General features: G+C 40.0%; 1 protein-coding gene across 5 annotated transcripts in view; it reads right to left on the bottom strand.

The window, feature by feature from the left end:
* Positions 1–23,920, bottom strand: part of RASGRP3 (RAS guanyl releasing protein 3) — a 54,194-nt gene that overhangs the window by 5,197 nt on the left and 25,077 nt on the right. For 4 of the 5 annotated variants that reach the window (XM_026081269.1, XM_026081267.1, XM_026081268.1 and 1 more), the window contains 7 exons: positions 21,664–21,837; positions 21,237–21,353; positions 20,668–20,943; positions 13,139–13,216; positions 8,773–8,889; positions 5,761–5,876; positions 3,417–3,564 (listed from right to left, as the gene is read on the bottom strand). In XM_026081269.1, the coding sequence (XP_025937054.1) occupies positions 3,417–3,564; positions 5,761–5,876; positions 8,773–8,889; positions 13,139–13,216; positions 20,668–20,943; positions 21,237–21,353; positions 21,664–21,837 (1,026 nt within the window). The remainder of the gene's footprint in view (positions 1–3,416; positions 3,565–5,760; positions 5,877–8,772; positions 8,890–13,138; positions 13,217–20,667; positions 20,944–21,236; positions 21,354–21,663; positions 21,838–23,920) is intronic. The other variant, XM_026081270.1, reaches the window with a different exon arrangement.

Genomic DNA, 23,920 nt, shown 5'->3' with positions numbered 1-23,920 from the left:
CCCACTCTAGTTGTGATAAGACTTGTGTGGCTTCCCCCTTATTTCTGTTACCTACAGTGGAACTGCCAGAGGAGGAGAGACACAGATGATACCTGCTTCCAGGAACGGGCAAAAAATTGCCATCGCATCGAACTTTCTGAGGCCAGCAGAGAGCATTCTGCTTCTAGGCTCAGTGTTATCGGGGGATATGAGGTTCTTGGTTCCCATGGTGGCCACCAGCACACCCACCTATGGCAAGCTGATGTGTCCTCCTGACTTTTTCCTCTAAAAAATGGTTGAAGATTGAAACAGGCAAAGAACCATTAAATTCCATCTGTGCCTCCTCCCAGAAGCTGTCCTTGCTGACATATGTAACAACTGAACACTAGACTTCCAGGAGGCAGTGTGTGAGGTCCCACTTTTGGGAAGATTTTATTGCAACATTAGCAGGAAGTAGAAGAAGATATCCTAGCAAATTGTTATCGCTACACTTAGAGGCAGGTATAACTGCAACCACGGTATTATAGAAACTTGAAGTAATTTCAATCAGAGAGGGAGAAAGACAGGAGAGGGACAGTTTTGCTAGACCTAGTATTAAAGGAAAAAGATGGGGTGCTGCAGTGTTTCAGCAAGGACTTAAAATTTAAAAGCCACAGCAGCAGCTCCAAAGGGGAGCCAGCAGGAAGCAAAGAGGGGGAGTGTGGCAGAAAGCACTTTTATTGAGCCCAGATGCATTTAAAACATTAACGGGGAGGGTGAGCACATCCAGGCAGTCAAAACTACACATGGTTCCTCACTATAATTTAAGAACTCAGGCACAGTATGTTGGGTGTGAATTTGGTGATTAAAGAAGTATTCAAAAGGAAGAGCAAGGGAATATTCAGAAGACAAATGAAAGAGTAAAAGAAAACAGAAAAGAAAGATGGAGGAAAAAAATGCCATACACAGCAAAAAAGAATATGCAAGGGAAAATAGAGGCTTGGAGAGAGAGCAAAACAGATTAGACAAGGTAGAAGAAAGGTGAATAAAAGAACAGAAATGACAACAGTAGAAGACAGGTCCATATAAAGTCTGCTGCTTGCTCTTTTCCTGTTATTGCTGTATATACAAACAGTGAATTGCAATGGTCAGGCAGCAACACCGGGGGCTCTGGCACCTCTCAAGAGGAGCTGCAGAGCTGTCACTGCTCAGCTTTGAATAATTTTCCCAGCTCTCTTTGCCAGAATCACCTTAAGAGATTCTGATTCTTACTTCTGTCATTTAAGCTCTAAACTTTTTCCACTGAAGAGCATTTTCTCACCTGCTCAGCTCTATACCTTGCTCTTGCTCAAATTTGCACCCTTATCATGGTTACACACAGCAGAGAAAGTATAGCTCAAGTACTGTGTCATGAATTCTGACCTAAAGCTTTGAACTCATCTGATTGATTGATACAGCTTTGCTGCAAACTAGCTTGAACCAGCTCCATGGTAAGAGCATCTGCACAAATTCAGATTACAAAGCTCAAAGGGATTGCTGGTCACCTACCCTGACACCCAGCACAACTCAAGCCATAGGAGGGAACTTTGACCAGCAATGGACATATCAATTTTGCACTGCCTAATGGCATTAGATTTTAGTTCGTATCATTTTAATAATAGATATCTTATTGGATCCTGATGACATTCCACTGTCATTTCCATTCATCCTGCTGCACTGTCAGTGCACGTCATTTTGACTGTGAATCATTGCATCAGTTTGAAATTAAGTTGCCACTCATGGATGAACAGCCCTGAAATTTAGAACAAGCACACAGCAAATTTTGTAGTTGGTTCATGTCCTATCAGCCCAGCTCATCCATGGAACAATGCCAATAAATTCAGTGAGTTCACAGGAAAAATGACCTTATTTCCACTTCCTGTACAACTCCTTACTCATTTTTATTCTTGCACTGGATGTAATCATGGAGATATGAGAAATTCAGCAATGGCCAATTAGCAAATAGATGCAGAAGAAAAATATCTAGCGGATATCAGTACGCTGTTCAGGTCCTGCTTTGCTATGGAAGCCTTCCAAAAATGAACTAAGTGTCACGAACGCAATGACGTCTTCCTGAGGCTGCAGGCAGCCTGAAACAATAGGCTCAGGCAAATTATCTCCATTACCCCATTAGTATGCTTGAACTATCAGCTCAAGAGCCCAAGAGCATGTTTCTGAATCAGAATTAACTATGTCACATCCCAGTTTTTTTGCAGTTTTAACGGAAATAGGTGAAATTCCTTCTTCTGAAAAAAATCATGGACTTAATTAACAGTTGCTCTAGAGGAGAAAATGCAGAGGAAGGAACACAAGAATCAGAACCATATAGATGTGCAGCAAAAGAAACAAGTAAAAGATGGAAAAATGGAAAAGGGTAGAAACAGTGCTGACCTGAAAGGAGGGCTGTTTTGCACAGAATAGTGCTGTTATTGTTGTTTTCATCCACCATCAAATATTACTTAGCAGCAGCAAAGGTCATATAATACAAGCTGATGATTTTGCCATTGATATGATTGTCAGATCTGCACTGGATAGCAGGGACTACATTCTGAATTTATACACTACATATGGGCCACAGATAACAGAACACAGGCCTCTTCCCTGAAGGAGACTGACAGTCCTGTTTATTGCTCTAGCTCTCCAAATGTGGACATTTGCTTCCAGCAGGGTGTGCACAGCAGGCTGTACTTCACACGTAAGTAAATTTTAAATCATAATAATGCCTCTTCCTTTACTATACCTGGTTTGAAGCGGGAAAGATGGAAGAGGTTTACAAGCAATACAAAAGTTTACAAAAACAGTGGTTTGCCAACTCTGCACAGAGCACTTTAATAAATGGCATCTTGTAATTTATGACTGAGAGAAAAAGCAAATAAAAAAATTAATTAAAAAAACTCTCATGTCACAGAACTGCTGGAAGCACTTTTGATTTTTTTGACTAAATTAGAAGATCTGTTAATTCAACAGAGAAAGGATTAAGGCTGTTATGGCCATTGCAGAGAATTATGACCATTGCTATGTTGCCATGTGCAATTTCCTGAGAAAGAATGCTTTTGCTTCATCTACATCCTCTGTTCCAGACACCCATTTTCCCTTGAGCTTGTTTACATGGGAAATCAAGCCAAATGAAAGAACTTAAGATAAATCAGGTAAGGCTATTCATACAATTTTAAATATCCTTTGGCTAACTCAATTTTAATTTTTTCCCTGCAAAAGGACGTCTTCCAAAAGCAAGTATTCAGGAACCACAAAAACAAAACTGGATAGCACAGATTCAGCATGAGTACATGTTTTCTGCTTCTGAATGCAAGGAGGTATTTGGCCAGGCTGAAGAAACTGTGGAGCCAGTTCCACTCTGTCTACATTAAAGTATAAAAAAAACTGTGTGTGAGATATACTATTACTAAAAACATACTTACAAATCCTGCACAGTGCTCACAGAAAGTTGGTTTAAGATAGGTCATCTCCTGAAAGTTATGAATAAACCCTGGTCCCATTTTACACTGGAACTGTGATTTAGCCCTCAGAAAGTAAGCCATCATTTCTTCTTTGCTTATAAGACCATCTCTGTTAGGAAAAAAAGCCGAGTAAATCTGTCACTGCTCAAAACACTGAATACTTCAGGATTTTCCATTGTAGAAAGCATACAGCACACAAAACTGTTCTTTGAAAGACCACCAGGCCTCACTGTGGTGCCACTGAAAGCCAGCGAGAAAGCCTGAGCTTCCCAGAAACATCCCCAGTGCTGGCAGTAGCAAAGCACTTGTTACCCTTAAATAACAAGCTGCTGTCCAAATTTTATGAGTCCAAAACTCATTTCTTCAGGGTATCCAGGCACTCCTTCCTCTCTCCATAATAAAAGTTTCCTCTCTTTATCCTTACAAATAATAGGTCAGTCATATTTTTAAATACTCATAATAGTTTAGGCAAGTTTTCTTATATACACACATATGAATGCTGCTAGGGCTGCACACATCTGTACTCAGGCTTACAGAGCAGAGAGATTTTTCTGATACAACTATTCACCCAGCAGTAAGCAGGTTCAGCATATCCTTTAAGCTAAAGGAAATAGTCTCCATTGCAGACATGGAGAATATTTTAGTGCTGTAGTGAAAGGCAGCATTTAAAGCAAGGTCAGATCTTTTGATTTCATGGCCTACACTTGGCCAAACACCATCTCTGCTGGTAAGCCACTAATTCACTGGGTTTGCAAAGCCCTCAAAAGGGCTCCTCTGGCTGCAATCATCTGTTACACATTGAGGTCTGGAGGAGACTTTGAAGATGCTTTCAGTCATCGGCCTTACTGAATAGTGAGGCAGGTAAACGGACAGGGCAAGTGGGTGGGTCATAGCACAAGAGGCCATGAGATGCATGTGATGGACCTAGACAGGCCCTGTGTGGTAAGAAATTGGTTCTGAATGGCTCATCCTGGACATTGCAGTAGAAAAGATGACAGGAAACAAATCCCCAAATAGTCGGAGGTTTCACTGCACCCAGTTAAACAAAACAAAAAAGCTCTCACAAGATATTTGACCAGGTGTTTTACTGGTCTTCCAAGTTGTGCTGATTGCTAGTTCTGGTAAAAACAAGCAGCCTTGGCTGGAGGCTTCCAGTTTACATCTGGCAACTGTCTGCACATGGGGCTCGCACAGAGCACTCGGAGAGAGTAATGAGTGGAGTATCTTCTGGGCAGCCTGGAAAATTAGAAATGGACGGACTGCCCAAAATATATCCTCCCAGAATAGCTGCTTGATGTCCTTTAAAGCATAACCTTACATCCCAGGTGAATACACCCAGTCTTTCATTGGGCATCTAGGGACTGTGTCTGTTTGAATTGATGAACAGCAACAGACTGCACAAACTTGCTGCAAACACCTCTAAACCAGTCAGTCTTTTAAAGTGCAGTCTTCTCAACAACTCTCAGAAAGCCCAAGGCAAACCAGGAGTGGAGCCCTGGAACATCCTGAAGTTACTAAACTGAAAAATTTGGTGATAATTTTCCTATGGTGTGAAATTAATCACTTCATGTGGTAAGATGGGGAAGAGCCATCTAGATAACAAACACCAGCTACAAGCGAAGCCAATGTTTTAGTGAAAGTCCTGCTCAGTCTTGGTGCATTGTCAACTGAAAACGTACACAGTGCAGCTGTGAATTCAAATCATTGCAAAATACTATTTGAGGGTTTCTCACTGCTAGGGACAGAGACACTTTCATTAAAATGGAATTTGAGACCAGTCCCAGCTGACCAGCATTAAGCATTCAACATCACAGATTTTTACTAGCACAATTCATGTGTTCAAATGTTCTTCTAGATCCACCAAAATAGGAATCCACAAGAAGACTGTACATGTTCACAGGCCTAACTGAGCATGTAAATGTCATATTACAATATACCGTCTCTACAGTATTTATATCTTCACTTTCTACTCACACAGTTCAAGTGATTACGTCCCTAGCTGATCATCGGACTTGATGACTGAAGAGATTCTGGATAACAAGAATTATCAAGCCCAGATATCTAGGAAATATATATACCTCCTAGAATATTTGTTACCCTCCATCTACTACATTCATGCATTTGCCCTGTCCCATACACAACTTATTTGTTTCATCAGTCTGATGCCTGGTCTGGGTACAGCGTCTCCATTGTAATTTGACAATACTCAGGGGGTTTCAACTCAGTCCTAGCAGGAATTCTTCATTATATGAATATTTAAATTAAGGGAAAAAAGGAAAAAGAAAAAAGAAATGACAAAACTTACTGGTCTTTGTCCAGCACACAGAAGGAGTCCAAAAAAGGGAAGTTGGCAGCTATACTTTCAAAGTCTTCCTGAGATATATAGCCATCATGGTCATGATCATAGTTCCTAAAGACAGACTGAAAAAACAGAAGGGAATGATTGTCCTAATAGCCAGCCTATACACTTCCCTGAACCTACACCAGCTCTAACTTAAATGTAATTATAAGGTTGAAATGTCCAGGATTATTAATCAGATGCTCTGCTTCATTGTTTCATTCTTTCAAATGTTACTTGGTACTTCAGCATGCATATTTATTGGATTGTAGGAGAAAACATGGCTAATTTTTAAAGAAAACTTGCCCTCAAGATTCACCTAGCAAAGGTCCGCCACACCTCATCAGACATAGTTATCCTCCTTGCTTCTTTTTTCTTTTTGGGGGGGGAAATATCACTAAAATTCTTCCCCATGAGACATATTCCCTTTCTCTCATATTAAGTATGCTTTTTTGATACAAATACAAATAATACAAAATACAAAAAAACCCCAAAACAATAACAACCAAACAGCAGCGTTCCCATGACTATTTCAGATGTTTTTGGTTTCATTTTTCTTTTAGCTGGTCACCTCCCCTCTGCCACAGTACTGTTTCAATCTGATTTCTTTACTAATACTTTGACATCCAGATCACAACCACTTTGTATCTAAAAACTACTCCCTCTTATCAACCCACACCTCAACATACCACTGTGTAAACACAGACATGGGATCAAATTTATAAGGTTGCCTAAAATAATGCAAGCCCTCCTTAGTTGCTAAGGAATTAGTATATTCTGTCTTATACTAATTGTAGAGATATGTAAGGGGCTTTAAAGCTACATGTGTTGCTGATGGAAAAACCCTGCATGTCAGAGTTGTCAACATGACCAGCTGAAAAATACATACTGAAGCACAAACTTTCTCATTAGATTAAAATTTGGTTTCTGAAGGCAAGAATTTCATATCCTGATTCCTTATTTTAATAAGAATGTGATGAAGCCAATTTCAAAGCTTGTCAAAGGACCTGTAACTGATGACTGACAGACCTCAAAAATACATTGTCAGGAAGGAATCAATACACAAGCCCAAACATTATTCAAAACTTCTACTAATAAAAACAATACTGCATAGCACAAGTCAAAGCAGCTAGTAAATGCTAAAAACTGGCAGAATGAGGACAGTTGTACAGAGTACCGAGGGTCTCTTGGTAAGCTGTATCCATAACAGCCCAAACCCATGCTTTAATTCTGCCAAACCCAAGATCGTATGTCCTGAACTAGGCCAGAATTGTGGAATGGGGGACTGCATGTCCCTCATCCAAAGAAACAAGAACAACTCCCCACCCACCACATTCTGGAAAAGAGTTAGGAATTGCAACAGACTTCTGATTTAAACAAGCTATCAGAAACATTTTTTGGATGTGGAGTGATTTTTATCAAAACATATGGCACTGACAAAACCAATACTGGAACAGCATGTACAGTTCTGGCATCCAACATTAAAAAAAAAATCAAATTAAAAAAAAAACAGAGCATGTGCAAAAAGTAAGCCACAAAATATATTTGAAGTCTGAGCAAGGGAACTGAAGGCTTATGTTTAAGTGACCTTAACAACATAACCCCAGTTAATGACTTATAACACAGAAGAGGTCAGAATCTAATAGTTCCTTCCAAACTTTATTAATTTGTAAAAAGCAGAAGCAAATCTTGCTTTATTGTCTGCAACACTTTCCTGTTTCCTCTGCATGCTGCTCACATCACTAACAGTCCCTTACATATCAACACAACAGAGTTCAGTCTCTCCAAAGGAACATAGAGTAGTGTTGGTTTTGTTTGTATTACCTAACATGTCCCCCTCCAGATTTAAGCTAGAAGATCACAGCTATAATTCTCAATGTCCTCATGCTGATTTTAAAAGTGATACCAAGACAGTGCTGTCTTTACTATGCATACTATGCTCCAGACAGTCAAATGACAGTGAGCCGAAAATCAGAAATGGGCCAAGAGACTGCCTTTTGGTATAGAAATAATTCAGTTAAAAATCCAAGCCATTTTGATTCAGCTCCACTTTAAAATTTAATCACCTAAGTCCAATTAGAGTCAGGCTGCAGTATTAATGTACCCCAGCAACCTGTCCCTTTCCTGCCAAGGTAAGCAGCCATTGACTCCACTGGGGGCAAGAGAAGGCTCTGAACAGAACAGCGAGGTCAGCTGGTGTCTGGCCAGCTGGGAGTTACCCCCAAGGCAGACACAGCACCTTGGACCTGGGCTAGGCTTCAGGCTAGATTTCCAAAGGAGTGGCATCATCTTGGAAAAGCACCTGCCAGCAGTGAATTTGCTTGTCAGCGTTTGTTGTCTCTCAGGTGGCTCATTAGAGAACAGGAATGTTATTTTAACCTTGGCACGCTAGATAATCAGTTCCTATTTAAAAAAAAAAAAATAAAATCAATTTCTGGTATACTGTCCTGAGGAGCAGACTTGATCTGTGGCCTTTGGGCAACTTGGTGCTCAGGCACTAACACACAGATGCCAAGAAACCTGTCTTTTGCCAGCAGATCAGCACAGTGCACCACTTGGTAGAGGGGAGGGTTTTCAGACACCTTCTCTGAACCTAGTAACATATGAGTCCTTGCTTCTGAGTATTTTTGTTTCAAACTGCTTGTTACTAGACCTAAACTGGTTGGCTAGAGTTCTGAGAAGTTAACTTTGCCCTTTCATTTTATACTTGCAAATCAAACCTATTGAACAGCAGCCAGGTTTTAGATGGTCCTGAAAGTTGCTCCTTTGCATCTGGAAACCTGCTTACTAATCCCACCTCTGATTCTATGACTAAAATATAAATAATTTTGAAAGTATCAGTAGAAGCTCAAATTTGTTATCAGATATCTGAAATTTGTCCCAGTTCTAAAATCTCTTGAAAAGCTCAAATAAAATTATGATGATGAGAATATCAAAGCTATTGTTCTTTTTGACCATTATATTCTTCCAAATACTTACGTCCACCAACTTCCTTATGTGCTTGTTAATGACTGTAGGGTCAGGTTTTGGTACCACTCCAGATGCCCACTCCAGTGGCACTACTGGCTTGTTCGGGGTTGTCGGGGAGGTAGGCTGCTGAGGGATGAATCAGAACACAAATATTTTCAAATCTGAATTATAAAATTGTATTTGTTATAAGATGTACCACATGCCAGAGCTACAACCACAAACTACTGGCATCTTCATGCTGTAAAAATGGGCTTAGCAAAACATCGGGCAAGGTTTTAAAGGAGTGTTTGCTTCCGCTAACAGCTTCAGTTGCTCTCACTCAGGCATCTTGCAGCTATGTCGTCAGAGGCAGTGTTAAGTGAGGTCAGAAGCAAAGCAAAGGCAGACTTTTCTCACTGTCATCTCCAGAGGGTTTAGCACAAACTAGACTCAGAAGAGGAGGGACGGAAGGAGGGTCTCTGGACACAATGGGAATCAGAAATAGGAATCATGTAAGGTAAGCACAAAAACCTGATTTTTTTCTTCCCAGTGTAGTTCCCAGAGAAACTCACCATCATGAGACAACCAGCAGCAAGCTCCCTGCCCTGAGGACATGTGCCCAGGAGCTACACAAGGGATTGAGGAGGCCTGAGAGGTTAATGCCTCCTCTGGGTGCAGCACAAAGAAGTTGGCAGCATGCGAAAGCACGGCCAGGATTGTGCATAGGAATCCCACAGGTTTCCAGCCAAGATGTGCTACGACAACGTGGCAGGGAAAACACCAACACTGTAGTAGAACAAGACCTAAATCTTTCTGGGCAGGGACTGGAGCAAATTCACAATAGGCCAGGATGCACAGCTTAATCCATTCAGGCAGCCTGAGCAGAAAGGGGCTAACCTTTGACTTTCTCTCCAGAAAGGATCAGCCAGACTATTTTATTCTGAAAATATCTTGGCCCTGACTAAATGGTAGCTGACAGCTCACTCGATGCACAGAGCATGCAGCCTGACTCACTCCATGTGACTAAGATGCTTTGGGAAAAGTTCTGGCATGCTGCTAGACTTGTTCAAGTAGAAAATATAAGACAAACCTGAACACAGTTTCAGGTAAAGCTTCAAAAATCACCAGTCAGCATGAAAAATGCTGTAAGGTGCACTGGTATTTTCCTGCATCTGTCACTGAACATCCGGCAGATGAAACAGTGCCAAGCAGAAAAAATTCAGCATGATTTGGACTGGGAAGYGAGACAGCCCACAGGCTCAGAAGGCCCCAATACTATCTGATGAGCAATAAATCTGGGTCCCATTGGTTATCAGACACCCTATTAATTGGTGTGAGTTGATGGGGCAGTAATTAAGCTATCTAAAAATTTAACAGTTATTATTATGTATAACAAAGGTATTGTAGACTTTGACACGGAGAGGAAAAATAGTCACAAATACTCTACCATATTTGGTAGAAAGAAACCTGAAGGATGTTAGTGAGTTGCTTCATTCATTTGTTTTTTCCTTTTTCAATTTATCAACACTGCTTTTATCAGTTCCGCAATGGCTCTTGACTCATCATACGAATCTGCGCAGGTAGATTTAGGAAGAAGAAATCCCTATATCCACAGAATTAAATTCCAACACGAAATACAGTGAACCTGAACATCCACCTCTATATACTAAAAGCATTTACAGAACTTCTTAATCCCTAATACTACCAGACAGTGATGGACCCAATTGCTAGCATTTTTTTTTGCTCTAAAATATGCAGAAATGCAGCAATCTTTTAAAGATAACACATTACATAACAACATGTAAGATGCTGATATTGTGGCATTCTTACAGTTGTGGTCAGAGAAGAGATTTGATGTGTTCCTTCTCTTGAAAAATTCTTAGACTAAATGGTCTCAAAATATCAGAGCTTACCAGAGTGATGCTAGACTACCAAGTCCTCACAGAAAGCTTTTAACTCCTGTTGACCTCAATGCAGAAAGGCAGAAAGATCCTCAGTTCACTGGAGCATTCCTCCTTCTTCTGGGCTATTTAATTTGAGGTCTCATTTCACTTTTATGTTTGTTGCCATGTCTCAATGAAAACTTCATGTTACTGTCACTCCAGTAAGCACCGGGAAATGGACAGATGTTTTAACAAGTTCATTCCCTCAAAATAATGGTAGCTAATTGGTCAAATTATTTCCTATAATTCCTCCTATTTCGCTCACAGACTCATATGAACAACTGTACTATTAGTTTATATATTTGAAATACAGGCTATAATGAGGAAAAGTACTAACCAGTGTTCAGAGATCATCTAGCTGAGTTTGCTGAACCATCAGAAACACTTTTTGTGATTGAGGCTGTTTCTCCTGTTTTACCACCACAGGGATAATGGTATCCTAGACTGAAAAAGCATTTCCAGATGGATGCAACTATCTGCATATTTTGGTGTTGAAACTAATCTTTCTCAGGAGCAAACAACTTATACGAGTGCATTTTCACTGGCGTAACTGTGCGAGGCAGAGTCGTCTGCTAGCCAGTAGCTGTCCTGGGGGAAATGCACAGCAAGGAGATAACTAGCACACAGGGAAAAGCCACCTGTGCGACAGAGGGAGTTGCTGCACTATAACTGGTGGTCGGGCTTCGGTAATTTGTTTAGGATGCTATGCTGACCGAAGAGCCTATTTCCAGTTTTAGCACAGAGGAAGTCTTGCTCAAGTCCCTTTTGACGGCAGGCTCACAGGCTGAGGGACCACATCCCCATTCACCTGGAGAATGACCACAGCAGCCCAGGACACTTCCTCTGCAGTGCACCCACATGGGAATTGTACAGCAATAAATCAAAGAGTGGTTGTAACGCTGTAACTACACTGTCATGATTTCTTTGACAATTTTTTGCACATGCAAAAGCTCTACAAGTTCTTTCCCCTCTAAAACACCTTGTGTATTTTGGCACATCAACAAAGAGAAGCAGGTCTTGAACAGCTGGGTGTCGTCTGTCTATTCAGCTGTAGCTTTTTACCCATCACAGTGCTGCAACAGCTGAATGTCACTGGTTTTTCATTGACTACAGTGCGGAAGTCTCCAACTATTGATGGTACTGTTAAAGTTCAAAGCACTATTCCATATTGCTTTTGTCCTTAAAGCTAAGGCCAGAGAATAAAGCAACAATGTGTTTATTTTCCTCGTTTACAATAGTGGCCCGTGAGTCCTTCCCCAACATAGAGCTGTAACAATTCAACACTGCCGTTACTGCTGGCAGTAAAGGAAACACGAGGGAGACAGAATGACCACAGTAAATGGGGACTGTTGTGATCAAACCATATCTAACAAAGACTGGAGACTCAGGAAAGAAATTCCAGGTGTTCAGACAGAATTAGGGTTGACTATTGAAATATTCAATAGCTTTTTTAATATCGGTCATCACTCCCCATTGAAAGCATGAACGCAATCTCCAAACTGGTCTCCAAGAGTGAGAAACTCCACTTAAAGCCTGAGAAGGCCTGTACTTGGAAATTAAGTGGCTTTGTTTCCTTACTTGCTTTTAAGAATACTTCAAAAATGTAAAAAGTCATCTCAGACTACTGGACTCCGCTCTCACATTTTGCTAAGTGCTTTCAGCCTCCCTTAGTTTGTGTAGGTGCCAGACTTGAGAGTGCTCAGCTTGACAGAGCCAGCTGCCGGATCTGATAGGTAATACGGGTGTTAATGCTCTCCTAGAAATGCCCACAGGGCAGAGAAGTCCCATAACTTTGGCAATAGGAGAGTTAGTAATACTTAAAATGAAAAGTCAGCTATTATTTATGAGATTTATCTATATTCTCAGACTTTCACAGCATAATATAAAATGCACCAATGCAGCATTAGCTTTAGTTATTTCTCTTTAAATAGGATAAGATACACGTATTAAAAAAAAACTATCATCTACTCTGAAATGTTTTAACATTGCTTGAGAGCCCAACATGCAGTTAATTCCATATAAGCAAACAAACAGCTTAAAAAAAATACAGCTAATGCTGTGGCTTACCTAAAAGAAATCTTTGGACTTGGTGTTGCTTTATATAACTGCACCAGCATCCAGCAAGTGAATTGATACACAATCGAAAGGAACTGTTAAGGGCATTTTCATATAAAGCGCAACTATGTTTTCCAGGACTTGCAGAGGTTTTGTTGAAAAATAATTAATACTGAAGACCAGCACATTTCACTACTTACTCCTCCTAATGCCCATTAAGCCCTATAAATAGTAACTGTATTTACTATATGTGCATACATGTTAAAAGGCCTTAAGCAAACATGAATAAGGCAACTTCTTAAATGGCATTCAAAAATATAATCTAATTACTTTATATTAACCTAAACCCATGCAGACAAAATAAGTAATACATCAAAAGGCAGTAAAAGATGACCTACTGATTTGCAGGTCCTTGGCTCCAGCACCAGCGAGAGCTTGTAAATGTCATCCTCAGTATGATAGAGGTCCAGGGACAGCTAGGTGCAAGAAAGAGGTAAAAACAGTAATATTTACTAGATCAGCTCAGACAAGATGAGGTTTTTAGTGAAGATACACCTCCCATTGAAACTAAACAGAAGTTTCATTCCTTGGAGCTCAGGACACCTGGAGAAGCGGTTCGCAGCTGCTGGGAAAGCAGCTTTTCACAGAGCTTCCGTAACCCACACCGCTGAGCCCACATTTGAACCCAGGCACAGATGCGCCAGGTTTGGGGGCTGTCACAGTCTGCATCGTGACATGTCGAGTTAGAGAGGCTGCATGTTGATCTTTGTCAAAAGGTCGCAGAAGATCGCCCCTACAGAAAACATGCTCAGCAGCTCAAGGATCATGAGAGTCATGAGAGATCTTAGAGAAGTGGGCCAATGAATACACAGCCTGCAGGAAAGAAGTTTTAAAAGGGCTCAGTAACACGCACATCATGAATACAAACATATATACTCTAATAAAAGCTGTTTAAAAGTTGGTGAACTATTTGCAACAGAACACTTAGTTAATCTAGAGTTTGGGGGGGGGGTATTCCGCAAACCCCTTTTAGTGTGCTGAAATGGAACATTTTACAAATGTTTAATGCAAACATGCCAGCTAGCAAATTGCCACAAACAGATTTTAGGCAAATGCTCGACCATTACAATTCAGAATTCAAGCTATTCTTCCTGGCCAGGTAGGCCTTATAGTCTGTTTCTATTCACGTATGACTGAATGGGCGAACAAGCTCAGGCTGCCAGGATTCATAGTTGAGGATGCAATCTGCAGAATTTCTAGAGTTTTACCATGGTTCCTGTTACTACATGAGTTTCCTCTAGAACAGGCAGAGAAAGCCAGTACAGACCACTTTTTCTTGCTATAAACACGTGATTTGTCAATCACATGCCATTACTACAGGTTCTTTAATTCTGTTCAAGGCCCAAAAAGGAAACGCTCTGTTGCTCTCTAACTCTCCTGATGTAAAAGTTGGTAATGACACCTTAAAGTTTGTTAAGCATATGAGGAAAATACTAGGAGTAATTCACATTGCATTCCAACAAAATGTTATGATTTCCCTTGGCCTGAAGAAGGGCCAGAATATTGCAGCTCTTCTACAGAGACGAGACCATGAACCAAAGCGAGGAAGTGGGAAGCCACTTGGGAAGGTGTTGGGCAAGAGCCGAGCGCAGACACAGGTCCACAAGATGCAGGCCAGGTTTGACCCCGCTGTTGATGCAGCCAAGGTCTCCAGCCACAAGCAGCAATCCCTGTTACTCCAGTCCAGCTTTGCCTATTCCTAGTCCCCTCTCACCAAGTAGGGTAGATTCCCTTTCAGCTTCTGTTTTTAGATAAATGAAAGCTATTTCTTCCACATGCTCTTTTTTTTCCCAGACTTGAGGATTTTTTTGAGACAAAAGAAGGGGCACAAATACAGTCCAAGTAAAATGAAATTGTTTGGTTTTTTCACTTTGGCAGCTGTGGTCTAGCGCTGCTGCAGGTCTGCAGTAAACTCCTCCTTGCTCAGTGTGATGGAGGAGAAAAATAATCAACACTGTGGCTAACGCCATGCAACGAGAGGAAGCGACTGCTGCACGTTTCCTGTGATCAGGGCCCTACCTTAACTGGCTCTGGAGTAATTGACATGATTTGAAGCCATCACCTACCTTGCAAATCCCCAGTTAAGCTAAGATCGAGTTAAAAGACGTTTCACAGCAGACAGATAGAATTATCACTGACTAAATGACTGTGACAGAGAGTTATTTTTAAGGAGACTGGAGTGCCGGTTTAGCAACAAACAGGACCAGAGACATTATATTGTAGAACTACTGCTAGAAATAACCTTCATTTAAGCAGAATTTTGTGTAATGGTAAGAGAGAACTAGCGCCCTTTTCCCAAATGTAAGGGCCTATCCTAAAATTAATGCAGATCCACTAATTGCTGTAACTAACACTGTTCATGTACTTTTCTATTCAGTGACCAAAGTCTTGGGTTCCCTTGGTATAAATAAGCAGAAATCAGCTGGAGTAAATTATATTTATCAGATCAGCCTGGGACTGACAGCAGAATTCATAGTTTTATATTTGAAAGGCTTTGCCCTGTTSCTACTAAAGACCACAGTTTTGTTAGTAGGGAAGATGAGCAAGGTATGTATTTGGGGATGGAAATACATTAATATTTGCTGAGCAGGTTTGTATCTCCCCTCTGTAAGTTATCTGGCCTTTTAATGAGCAGAGGTTACAAGTTCATTAGGCACAAAGTCTAAGCCTAAACAGAGGACAACATATTGTTCTAGTATAGGAGTTTCAAATATTAGCAAAAATGTACAAGCATGATGACCAAGCAGTAATTATATAAGCTCTCATCTTATATTTCAGTTACGGTTTTGTAGGGACAGACAAAATGTAGTAAGAATTTTCCTAGGACAACTTTTACAATGGATGGTAGATTACATTCTAATTTGATTTTCATTGGTGCCCTATTTTTCCAAGCAATTTTTTGATTTCCAAGGAAATCAAAAAAGATGTGACTATTTTTTAGAAACGGAATTTACTGAAGACAAGTTGGGGAGGGTGTCTTTCAATTTGATTGTTTAGATATTTCTCACTCTCTTCACTAGACTGTACAAGTGACTGGGACTTTCCAGTTATTTGCATACAGTCTCAGAACAGGTTAGTTAAATAGCTGTTGAGACCTAAAAATAGTGTGGGGGGGAAATGGTGGCACCAAATGTGTTCAAACGCACTTGGTGTAAATATACTGTAGACTAGTAAAAAGACTGACAACCAATTCCAATCTGTTGAAAGTGATGGAACATTTCCCCGCCGGCACTTACTCATGTTCTGAAATGAAAAAAATGTGAAAATACTGCACAGCAGGTAATAAACTCCCTTAAACTTGCCTTCCAAATATAAGTTTTCTAATTAAGAAAATGTCAGTAGAGATAGCATTCCTCCCTGTTGCACTGAAAAGCGCATGCTTAGGGTCTCTTTTACACCTTCTGCTTCTTAGCTACAGGTTTCAGATGCCAGGGACCGGCACAGAATGGGATGCAGAGTCAATGGAGATGGGACAAGTATAGCCAATAATTCATGAAAGGAGGAAGAACAACACAGACTAAGAAAAAGCATGTACTAAAAAGTTATTCCATCTTTGCTTAAGGTGCTCTGGCTCCTTGGTAGCTGAGTCCTTCCGCATTCAGTTGTCTTGCCCAAATGCTTCAGTCTGCTTTACACATGACCAAGTTAAGGCCTGCATCGCTTAAAGCTCCTGCTCAGCTTTCATGGTCTCCTATGCCACAGTAAACCTGGCACTTGTCCCACTACCCATACAACACACCTTTGCTTTACTTGTGGCATTTTAACTTCCATGCAAAATATTGGCTTGTTTCAGGTACTTGTTTAAAGTTAAAATTTTGTGAGTTAGGAATTAATTTTTATGCTGACCATGAAATTGGGGTGGGGGGAGCAGGCTTCTGAGTTTCTGTGCAGACACCTAAAATAAGAGAGAACCCCAACTTTACAAAATGCTGATCAATCAGCAGCTACCACTGAAGCCAGAGAGATTTCAGTTCCCTTTTTCCCCATTCAGCCTTTTGGTCTACATGCATGACAGCACCTGAAAAATGCTTGTAAGCCCCTTGCCCATGTGGCCTGAAGTTTACTATCACAGCCCCTGCCTCAGCTTTTAAGCTAGCTGTCATTTCATAGCTCTTAACACAGAGTCTCCCCAAACACCATTTTTCAAAACCCTTGAAAGGTATCAGCCACCCCAGAGCAGACAGGGCTCCACCACCAAGGAAAAGAAGGAGCAGGGCAAATTCCCACACCCCTTCTTAATGCATTAGAAACTCATGTTATCTTGTGTGAGTTGTCTGACTGGCAAACCAGTATCCAGCAATTTACTTGCCAAGGAAGCACAGGCCAAACTGTTAGCACTTCCTAAGTGTGGTGTAAGAGGCAATCCTGCAAAGGAAGGAGCCCAGAGAAGAGATTTCCATGTTGCCACCAGGCCAAAAAGCCTGCCAAAGCTTGCCCAAATAGACGCGACCTAATGGGAAAACAGGAAGTTAACAAATAGTTGGATCAGCTGGTTCACACACAAAAGAGCACTGTGCGCATTTATACACATTTACGAGTTTTGAAAGGGAGTTTCTCTATGTTAGAGATGAGAAAGCTTTTTACAGAGTTTGTATTAGAGAGGAGAACATCGCAATAAATTGAATAATTACTTCTTCAGTCTCTGACAACTGAGGATGACTGTAGCAGCAAGGGAGGCTAAATCTGCTGAAAGACCATTTGCATGCAGCAAGGTCAACTATTTTTAGTCTGCAGTTCTTGTCAGCTTTGGGCTGCAATCCTACCTTTTCTTCTTCCCTTTCTCTGACCCTAGCCTATAATTTAAAACTTCCTTACTAACAGAAAGATAGACAGAAATATTTCATCTACTGCATAAATTCATTATTACTGTTTAAGAACAGTAATAATATTAACAATGTTAAAAAATGTACTGTAATTTATTCATATGGTACAAATAAGGACAAAGTTTACACACTGGAAGAAAAATGAGGCTATTCATAATACTATGAGATGTACCAAAATCTAGGTCCAGGAGCTTTTTGTATAAATTGGTTTTTATCCTTCCCAGGGGTCACTGTATTAAATCAAAAATCACACACTAACAAACATACTTGACTGACAACTACGCTTCCAATGACTACTGTGAGGACAGAATTACCTAGGGAAGGCTTTAGGATACCTAGGGCTGTCTTCATCACTACTGAAGAGACACCACCGAGTTCATGATTCATGACATGTATCCCGACAACAGAAAAAAGCAGTGCAAGTTAATTTTAACCCACGATCAGGTCTGCAATTAACAGTGCAGCACGCAGTTTCATTTAGCTGCAAGCAGATTGGCTCAACAGTAACTGAAGTCGGCAGAATTATACTAGGAACAAATACATCAGAGCATCATAAGCGAAAAAGTGCCTGTCTTTTACTCAACTACTTCTACTAGTAAATGAAATATACTGAATGAAGTATTATATAAATATAAATAAAATCCCTAACATTATGCAGGAAACAAAAAGAGGAAAATATAAAAAAAAGACAGCCAGGTAAAATACATGAGCTCAGGCTGATATAATGATGGATATGAATCTGCAAGGTCCTGGAAAAATCTGAAGCGTTCAGCTCCTTCTGAAATACAGGTCATCACCCAAAAGAGAGAAGAACAGATATTGAAAATGTCAGCAATGGTTCAGTTTCCATCTCTCACTTCACATTGTCTAATTTCTGTCCTTTTGGGCTCAGTTTCTTATTGCTCAGTTCTCTAAAATCTGAGGCTCCACTTCCCTGTACTCATAGCCAACCTTGTAAGACGCTATGAACTTTCAGAAGGGACCAGGGAAGGGAAAGAGTGATAAGGCACGAGATAAGAAAGCAACTCTCAATCCTTAATAAAACAAAACAGGAAGATAAATATCTGTCTAACACTTTTAATTAGAGAGTTACTGCAGTGGACAATACATGGTCCCTTTTCTCCGCTGCCCCACTAACAGTGGTTAGGACTTGTTCCCAGTTTGCGACGTACAAAGTACCACAGAATGTCTTCCTATTCCCCAAACCTTTCCCATTCCCCATTTCAGTGAAGCCACAGGTCCATCCACACCAATGGTAGGTCCAAGCTCAGGCTTATGTTCCTCATCCTCTATAGTGCAAAACCCTGTACCTGAGCAGTTCCAGCATAAATCCATCATAAACTGCAACCTCTGCTTAATTTCTAGATATGCATATGTTTGATCTTTTAAAAGTAAGACATTAAAAAAAGTTCTAAAGCTCCTGCTCACTAGCCCTCTGGTCAAGGCATTCACCTAGAATGAGATAGTGGTGGTCAAATCTGTGACCTGAATGAGGAAAAGCTGGAATTTAGCTCTCACCTCCTCACTGAGTGAATGCTGAGACATTGCCTGTTCTGAATACATCTATTCAAATGTAGCTAAATTATTTCCCTTGCTTTGATCTAGACTTTTTCTGCCATCTAAAAGAGAAAAGAAAAACACTTTGGAGAAAAGCTTGGTCTTGAGATGCTTATGCTATCCAACAAAATAAGCAGAAACACTGGAAAAATTCTCAAACCTGTCCTAGTTACACACAGACCTTGCCTACTTGTAAGTTCATTTAAATAAAGAATTGTAATGATGTAGAGCAAACAGTTTCTCTTTTGATCTGGGTTAGAGATCTGAAAGACAAAGTCAAAATAGCAAGAACAGAAACACCATAAAATGATTACATATAAGAAAGTCCTTCACCTAACATGACATGTTTAGACTACTCTTAGATGAGTATGTGTCTTTCTTTTATTTTCTTGCAACATGAACTGTTTTATAACAAACATCATTCCTTTTTTCAGGTTTCACAGGCTCCCCCTTAATTTCAAGATACTGTTTTTTGCCCATGGGCTGAACAAACTGTGGTGCTGGGTCAAATACTGGTCCACTTAAGATCAGTGCTAAGCAGACTAAATTTCAACAGAAACACAATTTGGCTTATAGGTTCAGGTGGCATGCCTCAGTATATTTTAAAATAAAGAAAAATGTAATAGTTATTAAAATGGCAGTCGTTGCCTACATATCAAAAAAATGGGAATTACAAAGATTTCCTTCTAGCATTGTCAGTTAGGGCTTCAAAAGAAAACACCCCCACAAACACATTATTTTGTTTTTGACTAGCTCAAAACAGAAGACTAACCACTGAATTTATTTTCTCAGTAAAACTCTGTGTGTGTGCTAAAATTTTTCAAGTTTGAATAGGTTTTATTCAGCGTTCTTTGAAATCTCACTGTTCTTTGATTTGAAATTGGTCATTCAAATCCATATCTCTAATCTGTAAGTACACATTTCAATTTCCCCCAAATGTAGCCACTATCAAGGGAGAAGGGGAGGGGAAAGAGGAGCGGTGGTGGCAGCTGTTTAACAACATACAAGAATACAGTAGTCTTCCTATCCACTGAATAAACATATTGAATTCAAAGCATAGAGAAGAGAGAACAGAATTATGCACAAGTAAGAATGTCACTTACATGACCACATCAACATCTCATCAGATCTTTGCATAGGAGACAGAAGCCTAAAATACTGCATCAGAACGTGGTTTTTACTTCTCTTAACACCTCACCTTCTGTCATTCTTAAAAAATGTAATTGACACAATCCCTTTTCTGCTTTGGCATCCAGCCATCACGCACTCCATTAATGAAACTCTCTTCAGCTTTATTCATATCTCATGTGAACTCGTTTCTATTTCGTATCCTGTCCCTCTCCTTTTACAAAACTGAGACAACAAAGTGCATTTATCTTTACAGATATGAATACCCTGTTGACTCCCTATTGACCCCCCAGCTCCCTGCTGACTCCATGTGCAGCTTCTGAATAACTGAAGTGAATTAGAATTTGCACAATACTTACCGTTAGCAGGTTAATTAAATCCATATTAGGCTCTAAATGATGAGAGGCAGTTTGCAGGGAAACCAGTTCACTCAAGGTGATGGAAAGCTGCTGCATTTTCACTATGTTTACTTTGTTGTCATCTATCCAGTCAGGAAAGATGACATGGACAGCAATCAAGTCTTTCAGATGAACTCCTAAAATGGGAATTTTGAAGCCAACACAATCAGCAAAAGCCTTGCGGTAGTTGCAGTAGTTTCCATTGGAAGAGACCAGCTCCGTCATTTCATTCCAGTCCTACAAATAGTCACAGAAGCAAGTCTCTGTGAGAACATTTATACCATTTCCTTAATCTGTTTTAAATGAGTGCAACTCATGTCAGAGTGCTGGTGATGCTGATTTCCTCTCCAGCACAGGCAATCAAACAGAGGATCTCCAAGAGCTAATCCTTCTCCACCAGGAGAAACCCTTCTGGGCACCCTGCCATGATCCAAGTATTGTGCTGGTGAAACACCTGCACTGCAGAACCCACCAGACCTCAAAGAGGGGATGTTCTGCGTAATAAGGTTATATGCTGGAGTCCACCATACCTTTGTGACTTCTGAAGACAGATGAGAATGGGTTTCTTTCAGGCGAGAAATAGAGCTGTGGCTTAGACCTCCCACAACTGCCATCAGTGTGTTGAAGTTCTGGAGATGAAGGAGCTTCTGCAGGAGAGATTAATCACACAAAACTAAAGATCAAAGGAGTATATGGGGCAGCTGCCCAGTGTCACACAACACAAGCTCAGGCAGACAATCTATCACTGCCAGCCAACCTATCATCGCTAAAACAGAAATGACTAGACCGGGGACATAACAGAATAGTTCAGTGTTTCATTCTTTATGAGACTAGCTCCTGTTGAACAGGCTATTCACTGAGCAAGCAATAAAAAGAGCATCCAATTCATTTGTTTTCTGCTGTCTCCATCTGTATTATTTCTTTCTACCAGAGGAAAAAGACTCACATGAGACTCACCTGTGCAACATTGATAAACTTTGTGATTACTTCTGCCCTTTGCTGGGGTGTTGGTTTGCTGAGAACCATGAGCTGGACCCATTTGGAGATACCATTAAATAAAGCAATAGATCTCTCCAAAGTGGGATTGTTCTCCAAGCAGCCGTGGATCACATAGCTTTGGTAGTCTGTAAACTAACATAAGAAAGGCATTTTCAGTAAAAAATGCATGGTGTAAGAATCAAAGTGAATCTTTTCCTATTTTTCCTTTTAAAAAGTCTACCACTCAGATCCTATCAAAAGTCCCTGTTGCATATCAGTTCTTTCTTAAAAGTTTTAAAAGTTGGTCATTCAAGTAAAATAAATAAAAAGAAAAACAGAAGAAAAACTTCAGTGTTTGTGTGTCAGTTAATGTATGGACAAGCATGAAGAACATGACTATTACCTCCATGAAATCATCTTTCCCACAGTTTACTCAATACTTACAACTTTTTAATCTATGTGGTTTTACTTCACATTCTGCTGGCATGATATTTTATAGATATTCTCTAATGTCACAAGCTATAACCATGTAGATAAGAGTTTCCATCCCTTTCCAATATCCTGACCAACTTCACTGTTATGTAAAGAGTGAAATCCTGGCACCACTGAAATCAATAGGAGCTTTGTCACTCTTCTTGGTAGCCTGAACTGCATTCCAAGAAGCTAGTTATGCAGCCATTTTTTCCTCCTATTTCTAGAAATTTCTGTATTGGAAAGAGTTTAAGTTCTGCTAAATCATGCTTCCTTTGAAGTTACTGTTCAATCCTTATGTGTTTATAGATACAGTTTTACATGGGAAAGCTACTGATTCTAAGAATTAAATTTCCCTAAATGTCTGGGAAATATTTTTCAACTATCCTTTAAAAATGGATTTTCAGAAACTTATGACAAAGCTTTAACTTGTGTAGAGAGTTGCTAGCAATCCCAGCTAATCCAGGTTTATTTGGTTTTCTTAGCTGATCAAGAATTGTCTGCTACAGGAGGCCATATGATGGCATAGGCACTCATACAGCAGCTGCTCCTCTCAGAGCTGCAATACACAGTATTTCATTGCCTACATACTTTTAATTTTTTTCTATTAGAATTACCACTCCCCTTTCTCCCTCCTCTTTTTTTTTTAAATATGTAAAACAAAAGACAGAATTCAGACTAACCATCTTCTACAATTAGTGTTACACAGCTTTTAAAAACCACTTTTGTCTGCCCTGAAAAATAAATGGCATTCATACATTTCTAAACAGACTATAAGAGTTACAGCAAATCAGTTGGACTCACTCATGCCTCTGAGTAAATGCTAGCTATTTCTCTGTAGCATTTCTCAATTGCTTTGCATATTGGGTCAGAGATACCAGGCTCATTTAACAACCTCTAGGCTTTGAGGTCTGCCCTTCTCTTTATTTCTTTGTAAGTGTACTATTCTTACAACCTTTTGGTTACCAATCTAACATAAACAGGCAACCCATCTTTCAAATTTCTTCATTGCATTACAGAGCAGTGTAAGCTTAACTGACTCTAATTGGCTGCAGAGAAACATCTGAGCTAGCAAAATTCAAGCAGAAGAATTAACCAACAAATTAGAAACAACAAGGAAAAAGACAATATGTCTTGCAGGTCTGAGTTTTCTTTCTGGAATTCCCATAAGGAATTAAAATATATCTTAAGTCTATTTAAAAATAGAGCCTTTTATTCCTGTCTCTCCCTCCTCCTCTGAGCTGAGCATTGCACAGATCACTGTTATTCCTCCACCTCATATCAACATTAAGTAGGCAGATTTCCCATGATTTGAAGTCTAGAGTAAAACAACTTTCAGCTTTATTAGATGAAGTCGGAGAGATTCTATTTAGACTGGTCTCATCTCCTCACTGATTTATTTTTCTTTCCTCTCTTAAAACATAAAAAATATATTTTCCTTAATTTCAGAGTTTGATTTCTTTCATGATTCTAAACACTTAAAAAAAGTCACACATTTCTTCTGAAGAAAACTGAGCATCCTGAGCACCTACTGCTTCCATTTTCCCCCAGATACACTGGCATCATGAGACCTTTTCACATGGACACTTCCCAGCAGAAATTAGCATTTCTGATGGCATTCGGGTTACTCATTTGTTTTGCTTTAGCCACTACATTCATTTTCATACAATTTTGTCTCTTGTTCCATGTACAATTCTGTGTGGAAAAGAAGCAATTTTACCTGAATTTTCTGCAATGGCAATATCTATCTTCTTCAAACCTGGCT

This window comes from Apteryx rowi, unplaced genomic scaffold (assembly GCF_003343035.1).
Source record: "Apteryx rowi isolate R43461 unplaced genomic scaffold, aptRow1 scaffold_54, whole genome shotgun sequence".
Taxonomy (NCBI): Eukaryota; Metazoa; Chordata; class Aves; order Apterygiformes; family Apterygidae; genus Apteryx; species Apteryx rowi.
The sequence above is the reverse complement of the archived record's forward strand: the minus strand, read 5'-3'. Positions and strand labels throughout refer to the sequence as shown.